Source organism: Sarcophilus harrisii, chromosome 6, assembly GCF_902635505.1.
Source record: "Sarcophilus harrisii chromosome 6, mSarHar1.11, whole genome shotgun sequence".
Lineage (NCBI taxonomy): Eukaryota > Metazoa > Chordata > Mammalia > Dasyuromorphia > Dasyuridae > Sarcophilus > Sarcophilus harrisii.
In genome coordinates, this window is record NC_045431.1 from 75,546,694 (window position 1) to 75,569,283 (window position 22,590).

At 32.3% G+C, this 22,590-nt stretch overlaps 1 protein-coding gene across 8 annotated transcripts in view; it reads right to left on the minus strand.

The window, feature by feature from the left end:
- The window catches only part of LRBA (LPS responsive beige-like anchor protein), a 754,452-nt gene that overhangs the window by 474,796 nt on the left and 257,066 nt on the right, over positions 1 to 22,590 (minus strand). For all 8 annotated transcript variants that reach the window (XM_012552173.3, XM_023505940.2, XM_031943309.1 and 5 more), the window contains 3 exons: positions 21,440 to 21,518; positions 16,288 to 16,421; positions 7,273 to 7,334 (listed from right to left, as the gene is read on the minus strand). In XM_012552173.3, the coding sequence (XP_012407627.1) occupies positions 7,273 to 7,334; positions 16,288 to 16,421; positions 21,440 to 21,518 (275 nt within the window). The remainder of the gene's footprint in view (positions 1 to 7,272; positions 7,335 to 16,287; positions 16,422 to 21,439; positions 21,519 to 22,590) is intronic.

Here is a 22,590-nt window from a genome sequence, read left to right on the forward strand (position 1 = left end):
ACACAGAATACATTATGCAAAATGTCATTTTGCATGAACCAAAAGGCAGAATTAAAGTTGCTGGCTGAAAATGAAGAGGAAGTTAGAATTGGTGACAAGAGTGTAAAAGCTGATTTGAAGCTTAATATTTAAAAAATAATAATAATAAAATAAAAAACAACTAAGGTCTTGGAAACTAGCCCTATCATTCCTGGAAAAAAGAATAAGAAATAGAAGCAGTGTCTGATTTTACATTCTTGGGTTTAAAGATCAATGCAATTAAAATATACTTGCTCCTTAGAAGAAAAGCTGGGGCAAATCTGGTCAGTATACTTAAAAACCAGAAATAGTACCTTGCCAACAAAGAATTGTATAGTCAAAATTACGGTTTTTCCAGTAACAATGTATGGCTGTGGGAGTAGGGCTTTCAAAATTGATGCTTTCAAATTAGGGCACTGGAGAAGATTTCTCAGTGTTTCTTAAATAGCAAGGAGATCAAATTAACCAGTACTTAAAAGAAACTGATTCAGGCTATTCACCGAAAGGTCAAATATGTGTAAGTTCAAATTCAATGCTTTGGCTACATAAGGAAAGGGTAGGACTCACTAGAAAAAAGGATGGCAGAGGATGAGAAACTAATGTGTGTTTGGACAAATTTTGGAAGATAGTAGAAAACAGAAAGGCCTGGCATGCTATAGTCACAAAGAGTTGGACATAATTGAACACGTGAACAACAATGGAGAGGTGGGCCACAGAGATAATAGGGACATTAGCAACAGTGATGGAAAAAAGGGGGGAAGGAGACCGACATTTTTTTTTTTTTAATTGCACAGAAAACAACAGAAGTAAACTGAAAAGGAAGAAAAGACTAGCATGATAGTTGTAAAGGTAATGATGAGAATTTATCATACATTTTTCATAAATAAATAAATAAGTAAATCTCATATATATATATATATATATATATATATATATACACACACACACACACACATACACTCTTTTTCTGTTCTGCTATATACACTGAAGTATTCTTTTTGGAATTAAAGTTTAAAAGAAAATATGAAATTAAAAAAAAAATTTAGACTTGAGAAGACATATGAACAAATTCAAAGTAAACCATGTACAGGAAAAACAATACTGAAAGACTTTAAAACACCTATTAGCGCAATCACTAATTATAATTACAGAACATGAACAACGCAGTAAGCTTTCCTACCCTGAGCAGAAAGCTGATTGAATTTAAGTGCTGAGTAAGTCCTACAGTATCAAACAAGTCCAACATACTGGTTTCTTTTGCTTAATTGTATTTCTATGCTACAAAGGAGAGTTCTACCAGGGAAGAAGGGAAATTAGTATGAAATGACAATGATTTTTTTTTTTCCAAACACCAGCAAAATATTTTTAATGGTTACTCAAGTACCTGTGATGACAAATCATCAGACTAGTTAAAGGTGCAGAACTTACTGCTATCTGCTTAAGTGTTCAAGAATTGTAATGCTACATCTTTTTACTTTAATGTTCATTTAGAAATCGACAAGCATTTGTTGAATATGGACTATATATAAGACACTAAGGATACAAGACAAAAAGTGAAACAGACCCTACCTACTCAAAGGTAGCTTACAGTCTAATAAAAGGTACAAGTTTTATACAAGTATAGAAAAAATAAATACAAGGTGATTTAGGAAGGGGTATAGTAGCAGTTGGAAAGATCACTAAAGTTGTCTTTTGGAAGGGGGTTCTAAAAATGGAACTAGAGAAATGCAGAAAAAGAACCAAAATGAAACCAAGTACATAAAGTAGAGATTTGTGTTGGATATAATACAATGTGGAGAAAGTTTACACTAATACACAGAGAATCTTAAGAGGGGGAAGAAGCCAAAAGCATGGAAACAATCTCAGATCTCTCTGATAAGCCCAAAATAATGTCTAAGGAAACATCAATTATTGCTAAAATATATTTATTCTTAGTCCCAGTGATCAGTAAGCCAGCCATGAATATGATAACACAATGGTTAGACATAACATTTTTTCAATTAACCCATCTTTAATGCATAGCAATGTTGGCTACATTTGTTTCCAGAATCTTCCCAAAACTTCAAGGATAAAAAACATACATGCTTTGTTTCACATTACTGCCCATCTAAATCTGTTTCTAGTCAACTTTCCCAAGTTCACAGTACTCATCTTCACAAACTCAACAATCCAACCCAATTGGCCCATTTGCTATTGTCCACATATAAGATCCAATTTCCTATTACTATGCATTTGCACAGTCTGAACCCTGGCTTCTTTCAAAATTTAGTTTAATCAAGTATCATCTTCTAGTGAAACCTAACAATACTTATCACATACATAATAGGTTCTTATAAATGGCTATCCCTTTCCCTTTCCCCTAAGCTCACACTGCCACCAACAATTCTAGTATCTTCTTTCTTAACTAAATATTTAAAGATACACTGTAAGTAATTATAGTAATAACTTGGATTGACATTCTACATAAAGATTTTTAAGCTTTGGGTTCACAAAAGCCCTTGGAAACAGAATACAAATGTTATTTCTGTGTCTTCCAGATGAGGAAACAGGAGCAAAATGTTTAAGAAACTTCCTTCTAATCACATAATGTAAATGTCATAGTGATGATTCAAATAAAGGTCTTCTCCTCATTTCAATTTTGATATTTACACTCCTATAAAATAATAGTCACTTAAAACTTACTTGAAGTCCTAATTATTAAAAATAATAGTAATTCTGGCCTCACAAACAAGGTGAATAATAATTACTACTTTGAGCATTAACAGTTCCATCTTTGCTAATTATCATTAAAGGCTATTTCAATGAATACCATTAAAGATTTTTCAAGTTTTATACTAGAGGAAATACTATAAAGCATTCTCACAAATTAACCTGCCACAAAGGCTTAATGTTCCTAAATACAGCAGATTCCTAATTGAACTTCTTTTCTTATGTGTAGACCACTTTGCAATCCTAAATTTTATATAAAAGTTAGGATGTTTTGTGTGTGTGTGTGTGTGTGTATAAAAAATTAAACATGAGCTTGCAAGCAAAAGGGAGCAGTCAATATTATGATCTATTCCAAGAAATGACAGACTATTGGAAGTAAAATTTTCATTTGGTAGCTGAGGAGAATGAATTGACATTAATGATATCTACTCATATTCAAAAGATCAAAAAAGAAAAATTCAAAAAGTAAAAGAAAAATAAGTATTAAATGTCATGTATTCAGAAACAATAAATGGAAAGAATCAGAGTAGATTTTGAGATGGAAAGAATTGTTGAGGTCATGATTAAACTGCTTCATAGCTGAGAAAGATAATGTCCAGTAAAATACAGTAACTGGCCCAAGTACACATAAAGAAGCAAAATTTGGACACAAATCCTAAGACTTCAAATGAATTGATCGTTTCATGGTGTCACATTATAATGCATCATAGAAAAGAGGAGAAAGAACATGAGAAGTTAAAAAAGGGGATAAGAAAAATCCCTTAATTGCAAAGACAGACTATAAGATCAGGTCTAAGAGATTCAAATTCCAAAAAAGAAATAAAACTAATCAAAACTTATTGCTATTTGAATACATTTTAAAGGAACAGAATTTTTAGATTATTTAGAAATTTTAGATTTAAAAACTAGGGGGGAAAACTTTCATATGTGTGTAATAAGGTTCCATACCATAATGTCAAGGAAACAAAATTCAAAATTACAAACTTAATATGTTTTGATAATGTTCCATTTAAAAACATCTAAATAAAATAGTATTTTATTTTAACTTTTGCTCTTTAATTACTCATATAGGACACCAGGCCAGACTATAGAGTGCTTCTATTTTTTCTATATACTGTATGCATTTCTGATAAATGTGAAAAGAATAGATGACCTGGCAGAAGGCTCAGACAATAACATGTGATTTACAGGACATGAATGCAGCTACTATAAGATTTATCTGACAGCCCTCTCCGATAGTGGACTGTTGAGTATCCGATGGAATGATTTCTAGTCTGGAAAGTCTACTACTGAGTAGCCATACACATTATTTATTTATTAGATGTTTTGGGTTGAAACCATTTTTAAATGATGCACTTCACAATGCACAGCCATAAATTTGGCTTTAAACCCAAGAAGGGAGGTAGTGTTATTGGAATGTATGTCAGACTGAATTAGGATGAGCAATGCAACGCTTTTATAAAGTGGCCTTGAATGTAACGTCAGTTCTTTCAAAAAATGATATTAATGTCAAATAAGCAGGATACAAACATTTTGTACAAGAAGGCTAAAGTAATGTTAAATGAAACTTTTTTTAAAATATAGAAGACTTTTCACAAATGGTGGTATTTTCACAAATGTGTGAACACTTGGAACCTATAAGTTTTATGTTTGTGGAAAACAATATTGGACATATGACAACGTATTCCACTTTTATACATTAAAAATAGAATTTCCTAAATATCAAATGTCACCTAATTTTTAGATAACAAAATATTTTAAATCAAGGTTATGGAGTGTAAATGTTGAGCTATTTTATATAAACTATCTTCTAGTTATATCTGTGAATAGACCAATTGTAGTAAGGACTCCTTTATCCTACCAATAAATACAACTATTTCTAGAGTTAACTATTTTTTTCTTTCTTTCTTTTTTTAAATAGCTGCTTCTTCCATAAAAATGTCTGCAGGGAAAATTATTAATTCTGTGGCTCAATGAATCATTATTGCACATTTATATTATTCTATGGTCTTTTTGCTGCTAATGATAATATTCCAAATAAGAAAATTTGCCTATTTTTAAAGTCTGAGTTTAATCTCCCTCTTGTTACAAAAGATGGTTTGTTAAATACTATGTTAAACAATGTAACTATAAAATTACTTTAAATGAAAACAGGAGAAATAATCAAAGTGTGTTTGAATTTCACAAAATTAAACATCCGTAATTTGTAAAGTTTAAAATCACATTTGCAGATGTTAAGTTCACTAGTATACCAGATTATTTATGAGATTAAAAACTAGTTTTTGACCTGATCTTTTGATCTTTGTCACACAATCCTCTCCATCTCCTCTTAAAAAATTAATTAGAAATTTAGCAAGATGCTATCTGTTCACTTACTGCTGTAACTTGGACCAAAAAAATATATCAATCAAGCTCAACCCATCCCCTCCCAATATCTGCAAAATGTCGTCCTGAAATTGAATTTCATATCTCTTTAGCTTTCATGTATAAAAAGACAGTTCACTTCTTAACAAAATAAATCACTTTTGTGATTGCCACACTGACCTCTTTGAATTAGGAAAATTCAAAGTGAAAAATGTAATTATCACTGTAGGACAATCTGTATACATCTGGAGCTAATTTTTGCTTTATTTCTCACATCATTTCTCATAGTGAATATATATTACTGGTGCAATAAGTTTTTAAGCTCAAAATACTTAACAATTTAACAAGTAAAAATATATATATTTTTTTCTTTTGAATAACAATACTAAGGTTTCTTGTCTTTTTGTTATTTACTTGGCTAAGTGATCTTCATATCTCATTTGATTAGATTAGCATTAAACAGCACTGTGACATTTTTGACAAATAGATGCATTAGAGCATGTCATTTTATTCCCTTTCTTTTTTGGCTTCTAACATTCAGCTATGTGATATACTAAAGAGAACACTACTCATGTGTCTTTGTGTGAGAGTGTGTTTGTGTGTGTGAAACTTATGACATTTTTCCTCATATTAAAAACATTTTCCTCATTGTCTATAAAGTAAATTTTTTTTTACAAAAGAAAAACAAAATATAAAATTATATCAATATAAACAGTAATTTCTGTCAATTTTTTGAAGAAAGATAACTAAAATTGTACATTAACAAATTTTACACAGGTACCATAGTAGTAGCAAGGTAATTTCCTTCCAAGAATTAAGTAAGCAATTATTTCAATACAGACAACTGTAGAGGAGAAAGAAATTTGTTAAATGCCAAGATACTGTTTTCTGAAGATGATTAAGTTATGCAAATATGATTCTCACTACAGCCAGAATAATAAGCCTACTAGAAACACAACTACTCGTTGCCTAGTTCATTGTAAAATCCATTAAGTGTAATCTCTACAAGTAATTGTTCTTATTGCACTTTATTGACACTGCACAGTATTGATTTTTCACACCTTCTATGATTCTTTCATTTGTATTCATGAAATGTCCATCAGCACAGTCTAAATAAATTTGGCAATATAGGCACTAAAATGAATAAATCAATGCAAAGAAACATTAATTTTGCATTATCCTTATTCGTCAGGCAAGTAAACCATAAGGGCTATAAATGAAGGTCAAAGGTTTTTGAAATGGGTCAGAACCCTTGACCTCTAGACCAATACCCTTCCCATTAAAAAAGGCTATTTTAAAGTTTTAAGTAGGGGAATTTACTACCAACAAGATATTGTTTTTAAAAGACTACAAAGAAAAAGTTCAATAAAAACACTCCTCTATTTAATTGCAAACAAGAATGAAAAAATAAGCCAAAAGTGTATATAGTTCACTCACAAAGTACATGTTTTTATTATATTTATATGCTTGTGTGCATAAATATAAACTCACACAAACATGTACATAGAACAAATACAACTTTAATATATTCTAAATCTTTAAGACAATATAAGATAAAAGTAATAAAAAGACTTACAAGATTATTAAACATCTAAGTAATTCTGCTTTTAGGAATTTAGTACTTAAATGCTCTGCTACTATTCCCCTAAATCCACTGTACATGTCAAAAATAATTAGCAATGACAAGGGTTCAAAAGTATTTATCACTCATTTTATAACCTCTACACACAAAAAAAGAAGAAAACCCATTATTCCCAGAGGAGACAGAATGCCACTCTCAAGCTGTAGAAATAAATCTGTTTCTATAACCTTAATATTGTATTGATTTTTATCTCCTCTTATAAAAGATGACAGCAGAGAATTATTTAGTCACCTCAAGATGGAGGTTACATATTACCTAGACATTTTTAATGGGATTCTAAAAACCTCTGTTTTCACTCACCTACTCAGATCACTAAGTACATAAAACAATATGATCCATTAAGGATCTGAGTTTGGAAGTAGTTTTTCAAAAAAAAAAAAAAAAAAAAAACTTAGTAAAATCACTAATAGGCTATAATCTGGAAATAGTAATTAATCAAACACTCAGGATACAGTTGTTTCCACTTCTGATATGCTTTTAAAATAAAATTTACTTCTGAATTCCTAAAAGATAGAAATTTTACAATTGCTTTTACTCACCTGAGAACAGAGCAGCATAACCAACTCCACAACTGAGCTACTGGACTTCATGCAAACCAGACCTATTTTTAAAAACAATAAAAAATAATGTGACAAAGTACATGATGCTCTAATTGTATAAAAAGAAAACTTTGTCAAGATTTTTTAAATTATTAAACATTTATTTACATCTCAATATAGCAATTAGGAACAAAATATAGTTTGTAATTTCACAAGAAACACTGTGATTTCTAAAAGTCTAAATAGGAAAATATTATTTTTATCATACAAATTCTTTTTCGCTATATTTTCTGATGGATCATTGAAATATTATGTAAATTCATATATATTCACTATTCATCATTACTTGTAGAAATGTGCACAGCATATGCTATATTGATTGATATCATCTACATTTTGTGTTTTGAAATGAGTTGGTCATTATACATGCAGAGAAGGGAAATAGTTCCATGACCTTTGCTTTCTCCACTCCTCTCTTTTCCTTCAACCCTCTAGCTATCAATCAAGTTTCCATTCTGTTTCATGGCAGTAGACATCCCAAACACTCTTATTAGTACTTTGACCTGTGACCTCACACTAAACCTTAACAGAAGTGCAAGTAGTTACTCATTAGGTAGTCCTGATTTCTTATAAATTGTTTATTTACATTTTTTTTCTTTAATGCATCATTTTAGCTCATACATTGATGCCACCTCCCCATAAAAAAAACCTGTCATATAAAGAGCATACTATCTTTACAATGTTTTTACACAGAGAAGAGCTATGCAAAAAGACAGTTGTCTGCACTATTATAAAATGCCCTAATCTAAACAGCTCTAAACAGTGTTTCCAATTTCTAAGGTGGTAGAGTTAAACATTATTCACAGTTTTAAAAAATTTCTTCTTATTCTACATCAGAATAGGCAAACAACATGAGTTCCAATAAGTATTACCTGAGAAAGCCCTTGGGAGTTTTTAGTGGCTTTCAGCAATTGTCTCCCATGTAAACCATTTTTTCTTTCTCCTTTTTTATTCTTCCTCTCCATCTTTCAATCTCTACACTCACCTCCTTCAAGTAAAAAATGATCTACTCCTTTCTTTCCCTTTTCCTCCCCTGTTTATTCATCACGAGTTATTTTGTTGTGCTAAAGAGACTGCTTGACCTTTATTTCACACATTTAAAAAAATAAGACAGATTACTTTAACGGTGTGAAATATGAAGTAAAATGTGTTTAGCCCAGTGAAATATGCTATGATACCTCTGGAAGAACTGAGGCATGAGCAATGGAAAAGAAAAGGAAAAGGAGAAATAGGATGTTTTTTGGTGGCAAAAAGAATTAGAGCAGAAAGAAAAACGACAGAAAAAAGTACATAAAGAGAAAAGAAAAAATCCATGTGGTTTAACAAGTAGAAAGATATGAAAAATAGCTTAATATACCACAGAACTGGAATCAACAATGTTAACTATCTAATCTAGTGAATAAAAAAGTAATTTCTAAAATACATAATAGTGCTACTATGATAATGATCTTAAAAAGTAGGTTAGCGAAAGATTTTTTTTTTAAGTCTTTCTCTATGGAAACGATTCCTTCTAGATATCCCAAATTTAGGTCCCAAAGTCCAGTATTTCTAAAATAGAGCTCATTACTTTCCCCTGAATTCTACCCCCTAGAATATACTTTCTTATTCTCATCATAAGAGACCCACTGGACTTTCAGTAATCTAAATTCATATCAAAATAATACTTCAAACTTCATTTGCGTTCACTATATACAATCTTGTCAAATTTTCTGTCTCCTATCTTTATAATACCCATTTTGACACATCTTCTTCTCTCTGCTACAACTAACCCCACTTTAGGTCTTCAATATCTATCACCTTTACCAGAGTGTCAAATTCACTGCCCCTCCAAAGTGTGCCAACAAGATTAAAATGTAATTAGAAAATTTAACAAAATAAATAAAAATACAATACAATATGGAAAATGTTAATTAGAAGTTTTCTAAGACAGCGTGTGATAACACCCATTTCTATTTGAGTTTGACACCAATGACCTAAATTACTGTACTCTTCTTCAAATTGGTCTTCCTGACTCAAAACTCTCCTATTTCCAATTCATCTGCCATAGATAGTTGTATCAAAATAGCATTCATAAAGGAAAGGTCTATACATATCACTCTCCTGAACAGAAACACTAAGAGGGAAAGCAAATGAGAAAACTTGGTTCAGATTAATATACTACAATAATAACCATAACAATAATAACAATAAAAGTATTCAATGACTGGAAGTTAATAAGTTTCCCATTATAAGCAAGATTCTTAAGCAAAATATGGTAAGAATCAGAGAAGATAAAATGGATGGCATCTATGACAAACAACTGAAAAATCAGCACAACAAAATTAACAAAACTAAAATTAAAAGAGAAACAAGAAATTTGTAGAAATCTTTGCATTTACATCCCAACTGGTGTAAATGATGAGAATAAAGCAGCATCTATATAGTATATGGTATAGTAAAATAGATACAAACTGGGCAGCAAAATTAGGAAGACCAGAGTTTAAATGCCACTCCTCACACACACTACCTTCGGCTTAACTCTAGAGAAGTCACTTAACATACATAACACTCTCATTACTGTAGGTAAATTTCTAAGACTACAAATTGCAGAGCACATGATGATCTGTATTAATGGAGAAAATTTCTTTATTCAGGATTTGAAAAACAAAGTCAAGTGCAAAATTATTTATTAAGTACCAACTATGGGCCAGGAACTGTGCAAAGTACTAGGGATTCAAGAAAAGACAAAAGCTGGAGAGTACAACAAGAATAAAGAATGAAAAATTAAATTATGGCAGTCTTTTATAGCTAAATTTATTTTAAAACAGAAGTCTTTACCCCAATAAATAAATGGTTACATTATGTGAATAAGTAGTTTTCAAAAGAAAAAATCAAAGTTAGGAATAATCATTGGAAAAAAGTTGCAAGGGGACTTCTAATTTGCAAATTCTGACTTCAAAAAAACCCCTGAAAAATGAAAAAAATTTAGTAATGATAAGACATCCAATGAGAAACTACATTTAATTACTTCCTCCACTCCAGACACGTACAAAAAATCAGCCAACAGCTCAAAGGCAACAGGAAAGGGGACAATGTGCAAAGCCAATGGAAGTGCCAAAAAAAAAAAAACCGCATCCTACCACAATAAGAAAAGGGTCACAGAGATGGATAGCCTTTGAGTTCTTGTGTGACAATAACAATAATGGAAGCCTATCTATCCCTTGCTAATAAGAATCTCCCAGTGTGGAAATTACCACATTACCACATTGCCACATACAACCCACCTAGAGAAATCCCAAAGATGGTAAAAAAAAAAAAAAAATCCTAAGAGTTATCATAAACTCAGAATGAGGAGGACCTTGAAAGCAATAAGACACAGGGCAGGGTACCAACTCTCAGATCTGAAATACCACAGGCAATCAGGAGCTTCAAGAACAATAGAGAGATTCCAGAATAGTAAGAACTCTGAAATTCAAGGATCCAAGTATGTCTAACCCTTGGAAGAGAAAGTCAGCAAAGGAACCCAGAATGCGAGGAACATAAGAATGACAAACCCATGTAAAAACACATCAGAAAGAAGAGACCATTGGTGGCATAAAATCTCAATTTGGGGGAAGAAGGGAGTTGGAAAGATAAGTAAACCAAAGAAGATATCACCTGGAACTTGCCCTGCCCCCCCCAAAATTTATGTAGATCTAAATCCCCCCCAAAAACAAGGACCAACTTTGTAACAATTACAGTGACTTGAAGGAAAATAATGACTCTGTGAGACAGAAAAAAAAAGAACAAAACAAGAAGGAAGAACCAATAGAAGGAAATGTAAGCTAATTGATATGGGGGAGTATGGGAGAGACACAAAATACAATAACTGACCAAAAAATAGGTCAGAGAAAAAATTTCAGAATCACTGGATTCCCTGAAGACCATAATTCAAAGATCTGGATACTACATTTCAAGAAATCATAAATGAAAATTGCCAACCAAAGGACAAATTGAAGACAGAATCCATCAATCACTTCCTGAAAGTCATCTCAAAAAGAAAAGTCCCAAGAATGAAATAGCCAAAGTTCCCACATTAAAGAATAAGTCTCATGTGTCCAGAAAAAATTCAAGGGGATCACACAGGATCAGCTAGCTTCTATTAACATCTATCTCAAGGAGAATTAGAATTTTGTATCACAAACAAAGCAAAGCAAAACAAAAACCAACAGGTTTACAGGAGAACTTCATACACACTTAACAACAAGATTATAAGATAATCAACCACAATAGATAGCTCCTTCCAGCAGCAGACAATTCCAATAGTTTCAAAAAGAGAAATATGGAAACTCAATGTGGATTAAAGCACCATATTTTCACCTTTTTTAGATTTAGAAATACATTCAGAAAAACCATACATGCTTAATCTAAATCAAATTGCTTGCTGTCTTGGGGAAAGAAGAGAGAGAAAAGAAAAAATTTGGAACACAAAATCTTATAGAACTGAATGATGAAAATAAGCTTTCCATGTATTTGAAAAAAACAAAATAGTATTAAGAAAAAATACAGATTTAACTGAGAATAACTTATGACAAAGTTGAAAATAATGTTACAGAGGAAAAAACGTTATTATGAACTTTCAAGCTTTTCTAGTGAAAAGATGAAAGCCAACTAAGAATTTTTAAAAAACAAAACATGAATTTAGAGAAATCTAAAAAAAAAAGTAAATTCACTAGAACTGAAAGAGGTTATATAATGATAAAATGATAACAATCTAATAAATGGAAAAGAAGCTAAGATTTCCTTAAGTCTTAATCTCTTATAAAGATACTGAGGAAATCGGAAAAGAAAAACAAAGGTCCTGGGAGGAAAAGAAGCAAGGATAAAAAATAAAGTCAAATGAATAAGTATATGTTAAGCATTTCCTATGAGTAGGTACTATGCTGTACACAGTATTGTAATGTATATAAATAGGAGAAGGCAGGAGTAGAACTTACTATTTTGCTTAAAGGTATATAAGAAGAGTATAGGAATATGAAAGAAGGGGAGAGAGGTCAGCATCAGATGTGTCTCTCTTATCTAAAAAAGACAAATGATGGTTGAATGTGTAAGCACATACTCAGAAATAAATATATCAAAATAAACAGGTAAATATGCAAATTGGGGTATGTTCGAGAATAAGAGGTGAGAACAGAGAGAACATCAGAGAGAAAACTACAAAGAAATGTCTTTGACCCTGAAGAGAAGGGAGAAAAGGTCATTGAAAAGAATGCCTATTAGTTGGGGGATATCTGAGGGGGGAAATATTGTTTACAAATCTAACTGAATATTACTATAATGTAAAAAAGTGAAGAGAAGCAATTTAAGAGAATTGCAAATAATATCAACTGCCTCAGAACTAAGTAAGCAAATGCAAGCAAATAAAGTTTACAAATATTTCTTTTAACAGTTCTAATAGTCCTAATAGAATTATAGTCTAACAGTCCTAATAAAATTAGGAACTGTAATCAATGTCTCCAGAGGACCTGTGAAGAAGTGCGGAATATAAAAAGAACCATATATTTTTTAATTTGGCCATTGTCAATTCATTTTGAATAATCATACTCATGTGATATATATAAGGTTTTTCTTATATTAGTTTTTAATTGAGGAAAATCAGAACAATTTATAATAGTGATGCTCCAAAAAAGAAGGAAACTGAAAAACTGAAATATTTTTTCATAGCCACAGAAGATAGAATGAAGTTCAGAAGAAAGAGTGAAAAGTTTCTCCCTGGTCTATCAAAAATAAATATTCAGCACTGAGGGAAATCGATTTTTCTTAACAAATTTTTTTCATCAACATGCTATTCCTAATCGATAAAAGTCATAAAAATTTCAATTAATCACTAAAGAAGGCTGAGAGTTTCCCTAAATGTATCTGTTTTCAGGCTGCCCTACTATCAAACTGCATTTACACCATCAAATGGCAAGGCCTTCCACCATTCAATGTGGCTCTTAGGAAACAAAATTCTGTTTCACTTATCACAAAAGATTTGGGTCCTGCTCTTTAAAAAAAAAAATTCCTTCTACTTAAGTTTAAGAAGTGACAACAATTTTATTAAAAAGAGGGAAAAGAGTCATTCTGAATGTTTAAATTATGTCTCTATTGACTAAAAGCATTATATAAACTATTCTTACATATACAAACTCCTGTCCACTCCAAAAGAATATCTCAAACTCAATCTGATTTCTCATAAGGAAAGGTAGCAAATGGATGGCTCACTAGATAGAATGCTAGGCCTTGGGTCAGAAAGATTTGAGTTCAAATCTGCCCCCCTAGCTGCGTGAGCCTGGGCAAGTCACTTAGGCTCTATGTGCCTTAATCCACTAGAGAAGGAAATGGCCAACAGTGTCTGTCAAGAAAACCCCAAGAGCAGTATGGTCCACAATACCATGAACAGCAGGACATAACTGAAAAAATGAACATCAATAAAGAATAGCACTGCTGATACAAAGTTGTATTTGAATATGCAGTCACTATTACACCCATATCAGTGAGCCAAAATGCTAATGAATGAATGAATGGTGTATACTGTTATTGAAAACAATTTAATATTTGAAGTAGAACATACTTTAGAATATACTTTTGTTTTGATTTGTTTTACAAATAAAATGAAATATGGAAAGGTATCAATTGTATCTGTGGAACTTACGACAATGGAGGCAAGTAGAAATGACTAGAGATAGTAATTTAGAATCAAACAAAACTTTAATTAATCTTTACTCAAAACTTCAATCTTTAGTTGATACAAAAGAAATGTGGCAATGAAAGAAGGAAATTAAACAGTTCATAAGCAAAGATTTAATGATGGATTTGTAACTGCATCCCAGACATTATCCCAGAAAGTCTCCTGTAAAAACTCCTGAGATGATGGTGTACTTTTCCACTCATGATTCAATACTTTGTAGTAATAAGACTGCTATTGTATTAAATCTAGAAGAGGAAAAAAAAAAGGCAAGAAGCAATTGCACAATCAGATTAGGCTATAGAAATGAGATTTCAAATGATTCTTAGAGTAATATCTGGGATCAGATAAGCACAATCAAAATGTGATCCTTTAAAATTCCTCTTTTTCAATTTCTAATAATATTTTAATGTTTTAATAAGGGAGAAACAGAATGTCAAAAAAAAAAAAAAACCCAAAAAACACAAAACCCCAATGGAGACTTTTATTCTAAAGAAGATATTCCTGCCTACAGTAGCTATTTTCCCAAAGGAAACTAGGTATATACCCCACATGTGACTACTGTGCTCTCTTCTCTTCTTTGTCTGTACTCTCTCATTTGATTAGCACACAAGCTATCATGAGTTTTACTATCATTTCTATGTAGCTATAGCTCCCACATCTATGTATGCATTCCTAGTCTCTCTCCTAAACTTCAGTCATTCCATATATCCATTTGCAACTGGATTTCACATAAAGACCACAAATTCAATGTCAAAATCAAACTCATTACTATTTCCTTCAAAGCCACCTCTATTCTGAAATTTATCTATTCTTGTATTTTGAAAAATAGGCAATGTCACTCCTTTACTGAACAAACATGGCTTCATATTTTAAAATCATATGTAAACTCTTTTTGTTTGGCTTTTTAAATATTTTAACCCATTTTTTCCAATTTTTCCACCCTACCCTATAATTCAACCAGATTGGCTTTGCTTGCTATTCCTTACACACAATAATCCACATAACATTTCAATGTTTTTGCAATAGATATCTCCAATGTCTAGAATGCACTTTACATAATCATCACACACTCCTTAAAAATCCTACCGTCCTTCAAAACCATTATATAACAGCGACAACTATTAGGAAAAGAAACTATTTTAAAAAGAATTGTATAATTGCATGGAAAAATATGCCAATTAAAATTGAAGTTTAATGCATTATGGTATCCTGCAATGAGCCTAAGAGTCAATGCCAAAGGAATAAATTCTTTAAACTAACCAAGGAAAATAGCTATTGAAAAGCTCATCATTTAAGATTCTAAGATAATTATCTCAGAACAAATTCTTAATATCTGACCATTCAACACCAACTCCATTAAACATATGGAGGGAAGCTCAAAACTCAAATTATTGAATGTATTATTTTCTTAAAAAGAAAAGTCAATATTGCTCATTTTTCTGAAAACTTTTGAATATATGTTTAAAATAATATTAATGACAGGTGAACCTCCATATGTATGTATAACATAAAACTTCTCCTCTACTTGAAAATAAATATTTATACATAGAAATATGTTGTTTAAGGACCACAAAAATGCCAATATAAAGGAAATTCTATGACAAAAAAAAAAGATAGTACCCTATCTTAATACTGCATTTTGATTACTTTGTATTTAAAAAAATAAAGAATATTTAGCAAGATACAAGACATTTTCAAAAAGATTATTTTTCTCTCCTATAGTCAGAATAGGTATAACTCTGAACATAACTAACAAACAGGAAACTGTATAGTTAGCTGCACAGTTAATTTTCCCAAAGTTTCCCAATTTCATATTTAGGCCATTGTTAATGAAAGAAAAAATATTTATAATTATTTTATTCAAGAGAAAAGTTTCTCTCATCCAACTTTTCTCTCAAAGTAAAACTTCATTTAAAACCACTGATGCTGTAAGGTGATGCATTAATATTTAAAATTTACTCTTTCTTAATATTTGTTCATAATCAGCTTATGATCAATAAAATTCACAGATCTTATTGAGGGAAACTAGAGTAGAGTTATCTTTCTCATCTGGCAAATATATGTAGAAATGAGTTCTAATCGTGCCAAAAATATGAGCACACAAAAAAAAGATATTTAATAATTTTGCTATGAAATTGATTCAACAGTTTTAGAGGTTAATTTTACTCAAGGTTTACGATGTCTTAAATTACTATATAACATGCACATTTATTAACAATTTTTAACATAGTTGACATTTTAAAAATACATTTTAAAAGACAACTTACTTGTTCCTTCTATAAGCAACTCTTGTCCATGGCTACCCAAAAGTGTACGAGAAAGAAAAGGAGCAAAATCTACAAAAATTTCTCGAAGAAGAGGAGCAGCCTTTTCCAGAGCATGTTCAAGTCTCTCTGTAATACTAATTAAAAATACATGGTTAACAAAATAACTCTAAAGTAGTCACAAGAACACTAAAAAGAATGGTTGATTACCACTGTCTTCAGTTTTACTATTTTTATAAGGTGATACTATCTTCCTTGATTTCCTTGAATAAGACAGTCTCATTCTCAACTTTCAGCATTTACATTGATTGTCCATCATAATTAGAATAATGCCCTTTCTCAATAAACTCTGCTTCATTTTGAGTCCCAACAAAAATACCATTTTCTATCTCTGTTTCTGACTCCCTTAATTGAAGTACCTTTCTTCTATTAATTATTTCTAATTTATCCTGTATATAGCTAATAGTTGTATATAGTTGTTTTCGTGTTGCCTCCCTCCTCTGGAGCAGGAATTATCTTTTCTTTTCTGCATCCTCACAACGTGACATAGTTGTGGGTATGTAATACATGCTTAATAAAAGTTACCAAATGAATTAGAATTTTATAGTCATTCTTTTCAGATCACCCTTTTATATTTTAAAGAATTATAAACACCCCTTAATATGATATATATATATATATATATATATATATATATATATATATATATGTCAATATTTTAAGAAATTTCATTGGTGTGAGTGTCAACATGACCAAGTCCTATTCTGATGCACAATCATGATACAGAGGGAAGGGAATCTTGGTTCTTTAAGGCCAAGCTAAGTAAGCATAGGCTCTGGTAAGTACCATCAGACTGAAAGATTAAAATTACAGACCAATAATATATGTATATTTCCTGAATAAAAATATCTTTAAATAATTTTGGAAATGTTCATCACTAGAACTGAGCTTCTTAAGCATTTTCCACTCACAACCTCTTTTCAGCCAAAAAATTTTTACATACCCCACGTATATAGGTATTTAAAACAGTATACAAATCAAACATTCAGTGATAATAAATCATAATTTCACAAGCTTCACATTCAGTTGTGATCCACAGTTTATGAAGCTTTGCACTAGAATAGGGATCACCAGATGATAAAAGTTTTAAGCTAGATGAAATTGCATGAGTAGGTATATATATATATATATATACATATGTGCATATAGGTATGTATATATGTACACACACACAGTATGTATATGTGTGCACATATAGATTTTGTAAATGAATATATACTCATTGTATATGTATGTGTACATATTTTGCCAATATGTGCATGTATGTGTCCCTGTATGTGGTATGTATATATTTATACACATACATATATGCACACACATGTGTGCATGCGTTCACACACACACACACACACAACAAACACACACACCAGTTATCTTTTATACTTAAATTGGACTAATGACATCACAATGTTGGGGTCAAGATAACATGTCCAGCTTGGCTGGTCAAACCAATACAAGCTCAAAAAGGTCTAGCATAGGTCAGGCACAAATAGTCCATGTGAATATTTGGAATGGAGATGTGTGCATCTTATGTCTCCCTCCCTCCCCCCCCCAAAAAAAATAAAAAAAACTATGCCTTGCTCATTCAGCATAGGATATACCATGCTGGATGATCCTGTGCCAGTATATCCCATGTCTTATAATCAATCAATAAAGTTCTTCAGACAGACCTTGAGAGTGTCCTTTTTTGCTTCTTCTGATTTCCATGCAAGTACTCATGTGAGTTATCCATAAAACAGCTTTTTAGGCAAGCATATATTTGACATTTGAACAATGTGACCATCCCATCAAAGTTGCACTCTGTACAAAAGAACTGATTGCTTGGCAGTTCAGTTCAAGAAACACTTTAGTTTCTTGGACCTTATATTGTCAGGCGATCTTCAGAATCTTCCTAGACAATTCAAATGGAAATGATTCCGTTTTCTGGCATAGTGTTGGCATATTGTCCAGGTTTCACAAGCACAGAATAATGAAATCAGCACAATGGCTCTATTGACCTTCAAATTGGCAGGTACTCCAACACTTTCCTTCTGTGCCTACCAAACACATTGAGCTAGCTTTGGTAATGCATACATCAACTTTATCATTCTATATGCCCATCCCTGGAAAGCCAATTTTTATATGAGCAGTGGATTCCCTGTCTTATAAATCTCAACTGGAAAACCCTTAAGACCCAGGTACTTTGCCAAATAAGAAAAGATTAACGGCATTCAAAAACTTTTATGTCAGTTGGAAATTCAGCTACCAAAAGATTGATTTCAATTTGACATATATCATTAATGATGTCACCATTAGTAGATGATGGTCTATTATTACATAAGTTTTCAGCCCAGCTCTCCACGATCATGTTCTTATCACTAATCAATGTGGCTCCATCAATATTGAGTAGCTGAGATGCACCACGGATCTTTGGCCCATAAACAGCCTTCAAGGCATCATAAAAGTGCTCTGGATTGTTACTATCAGCATAAAACAAAATTTTTTCTGCCTTCACAATAAGTCAAGAATTTTGTATTTCTCTAAGCTTCACTTGAATTTTACTTTGATGGAATTAATCATTGCCTTTTTGGAGATGAACAAATGTTCCTGCTGGTAAATTCTACTGAATTCTCTTTTTTCATTTAGTAATTTATAAATTTTACTTTCATCAAGCAATAATTTTTGTATTATGGTTCAGATAAGTAAATGCAGGGCTGTACATGAAATCTCTGAAAGCTGGCCACTCCTTTTCTACATGTTTGTTACCATCAGTGTGTTGATAAGGTTATCTACAAGTCTACAGCAAACTGCTGCTCATATACGGTAAAGTAATTTAACCTATTGTCATTAAGTCTTCTGGCAGCTGTCTTGCCTTGTTAAATCCAAGGACCACTTTTGTTGACTGCAAATGTTCATCATGGAGAGGATAAGTCTATGACTGCTTCAATACTCTGCACCACACATTACTTTTGCCACTCTTATATCCTGTCTATTCTCCTTACAGTGACATAGTCTATTAAATGGCATTGTTTGCAGCAAAAATATATCCACAATGTTTTATTACATTTAGATAAATAAAAGGCAGTGCTAGTAATAAGTCATGAGATGCACAAATTTTTAGAAGTAAATGACCTTTACTGCTGTTATTTTTAACCCCATTCCTCCCAAGGACTCCCTGCCATGTCCGATGGTCAGTGCCTACTCTTGCATTAAAGGCACTCAGAATTATAAGCTTGTTCTCTTTCAGCACATTTTTATGAGGGTCTCCAGTTCTTCACAAAATTTTCCTTTGAACATATCAGGATTTGTCATGGAGAAAGTATACACACTTATGATGTAATGGTATAGTACTTTCCCGCAAGTGGCAATTGCGTTGCCATGAATCTGTCACTCACTTTTTTTGGGAGATGTACAATCTTGTTGACTGAATTAGTTGTGATTACACAATTTATACCCACTTTACATGGCCTTATCATAGCTCCTCCTCACTTTTCATCATATTTTTGCTTGTTTTGAACAATAGGGGATCCCTGCCCACTGTGGTAAGCAAGCCAGGGTTAGGTTAGGTAAAGCAGACAGTTTTTAAAAGCATCTTTTCTAGGTCCTTTGAACATATCAGGATTTGTCATGGAGAAAGTATACACACTTATGATGTAATGGTATAGTACTTTCCCGCAAGTGGCAATTGCGTTGCCATGAATCTGTCACTCACTTTTTTTGGGAGATGTACAATCTTGTTGACTGAATTAGTTGTGATTACACAATTTATACCCACTTTACATGGCCTTATCATGGCTCCTCCTCACTTTTCATCATATTTTTGCTTGTTTTGAACAATAGGGGATCCCTGCCCACTGTGGTAAGCAAGCCAGGGTTAGGTTAGGTAAAGCAGACAGTTTTTAAAAGCATCTTTTCTAGACCATTCTTTAATCCCAGAGATGAGTACTGTGGTCCTTCAAATACTCAAGATACTGCAGAATTCTATTACTGCTCCAGCCCAATGAGAAGACAACCCTATCATCTGAGCCATCTCTGCAGAGAATCAGGACTCCAGATCCCAGTGTATCCACACCTGCTGTTTTATCACTTGCTTATAAACACAGGACTTCAAGGTAGGTAAAAATGGCCAAATAATATCGGTGATATGTTTTAGTTTGTACATAAAGTGGATTTTAAGTGAAGCAGTGTTGTACAAAGTTGTCAGGCTCATTCTTTCATCCAGACTCATCAGAATCCAGTGGCAACCTGGCATCTTTGATACCTAATCAAGCACCTGCTCCACAACACCTGATTTTTTTCCACCTTCATGGCCTGAAGAACAAGTTGTTCATAACCACACATTCTGCCAAGTGAAGTCGTCACATGGCTGGGCCTGTGAAATACCCCTTATTCACCAACATGTTTGAGGCCGATTAGTTACTTTCAATCTCATGAAAGTAAAACAAGTAATTAGTGTTTGTGGATATTCATACATCTTAATGTAAAAAATGCATAACTTTTCAACTCACAGACAAATCTAGAAGTTCTGGTGATCTGGGATAGGAACTTCCATTGTTGGGAAGAGCCAAGATCTCTGACAATAACATTTCATATGGTGGCAAAATTGCTCTTAAAAAAAGGCAGAGATATTAAAATCAAGGTATGGTATGGAGGCCTCAGGATTGGCCACTCCTACGGTAGCACATACTCACATGCAAATATGCATGCACAGGAATATCTGGTGCATGTATATTTAAAAAGACATAAAAAACCCAACTCATTTCCATTTGAGAAGATTCATCAGTGTTAAAATAGATAATTATAATTTGGGACTCTACTCCTAGAAGAGTAACCACTCTGGAGGCCTCCATATCTCTCCATGACTCTGATGTTCCTCTCTTTTCTTTACCAGAGTCATTCTGGCACCACAAGAAACCCTACTCCCTATATTTTAGGCTCTTTCTATAGATAAACCACCAATATAACACCAGAGTTTTAGACCACAGAAATCACTGAATATGAATCGTTTGAACAAATTCTACAACTCGGGGAAAAAAAAAAAAAAGCAACACAGCTAGATATCAGGCACATCTAAAAAAGAAAAATGCTAGAAATCATTGGGACTAGAATTCAATACCTCATGTTTGAAGCAGAGTCTTCTGGAACTGAAGAAACCACTGGAACAGCAGGTAATTTTGCATTAGATGATCCACTACCTATAAAAGAATTATACAATGACCATTAATTATTTTTGAGAATTAACTATTTTAAAGATTCCCTTCATATTGAGGTAGAAAGGCACTGTAATACATTTTGAGTGTTTAATCATATGAATAATACTAAGCCCCAACCACTCTTCTCAATCTTCAAAAAAACTAATCAACCCACCAACTCCTCCATCTTCCTTGAGAGACAGGATGACATTAAGATTATGGGCTTGACCGAGAATCAGGAAGGTCAGAGTTGAAATATTTTCTATATGAAACTTACTAGTTATGTAACAACAAGATAGTTACAGTATCCCATGCAATTATTATATGAATATTAGAAGCATCATATATATGAAGAAAGATTGTTGTGAGGATAAAATTAATTTACTCATTCAAATATCTTAGAAATTTTAATATGGATACTCTGATGAATCAGTGATCTTGTCTTCTCTGGGTAATTCTTATTCATAGCTTCCTATAAATCTTCCACAAGGGCCCCCTTAAATGCTAGGGCCTTCTGTTGGATCTCCAGACAGCATACAGATATTAACTGAACACACAAGTAATCTATCCATTATTCCTCATTCAAGCTAAGTCACTGGCTCATCTTTTTTTTTTTTTTTTTTTTTTTTAAACCAGTCTGCTTTTCCTATGAAAATTGATTTGGTTGTGGCTCTTAAGGTTGCAATTTGCTTATAAATTTCTACACCATCTTTTATGTTACACTAATTTTATTTCTGGGAAAAGTGTTTTTCATAATTCACAAAAAGAACTGAAGGAATCGCATTGGGGAGACAGACAGACGGACAGACACAGACACACACACAGACACACACACAAACTTTTCTTAAAGGAAGAAAGCTGTTTGAGGTTATTTATGCTGACCATCCAGACTGAAATATTCAGTTGGGTGTACAACTGATAAAACTTGTTTATTAGTACATGTATCTCAAACAAATACAGAAAATGAACAATGAGGTAGACCTGGAGTGATAAAGGGGAAATGTAGCAGGTAGGTTTGAAATTTTAAGCATCATAAAAATATTAGATATTCTATAAGGTTTAAGAAATGTGGGAC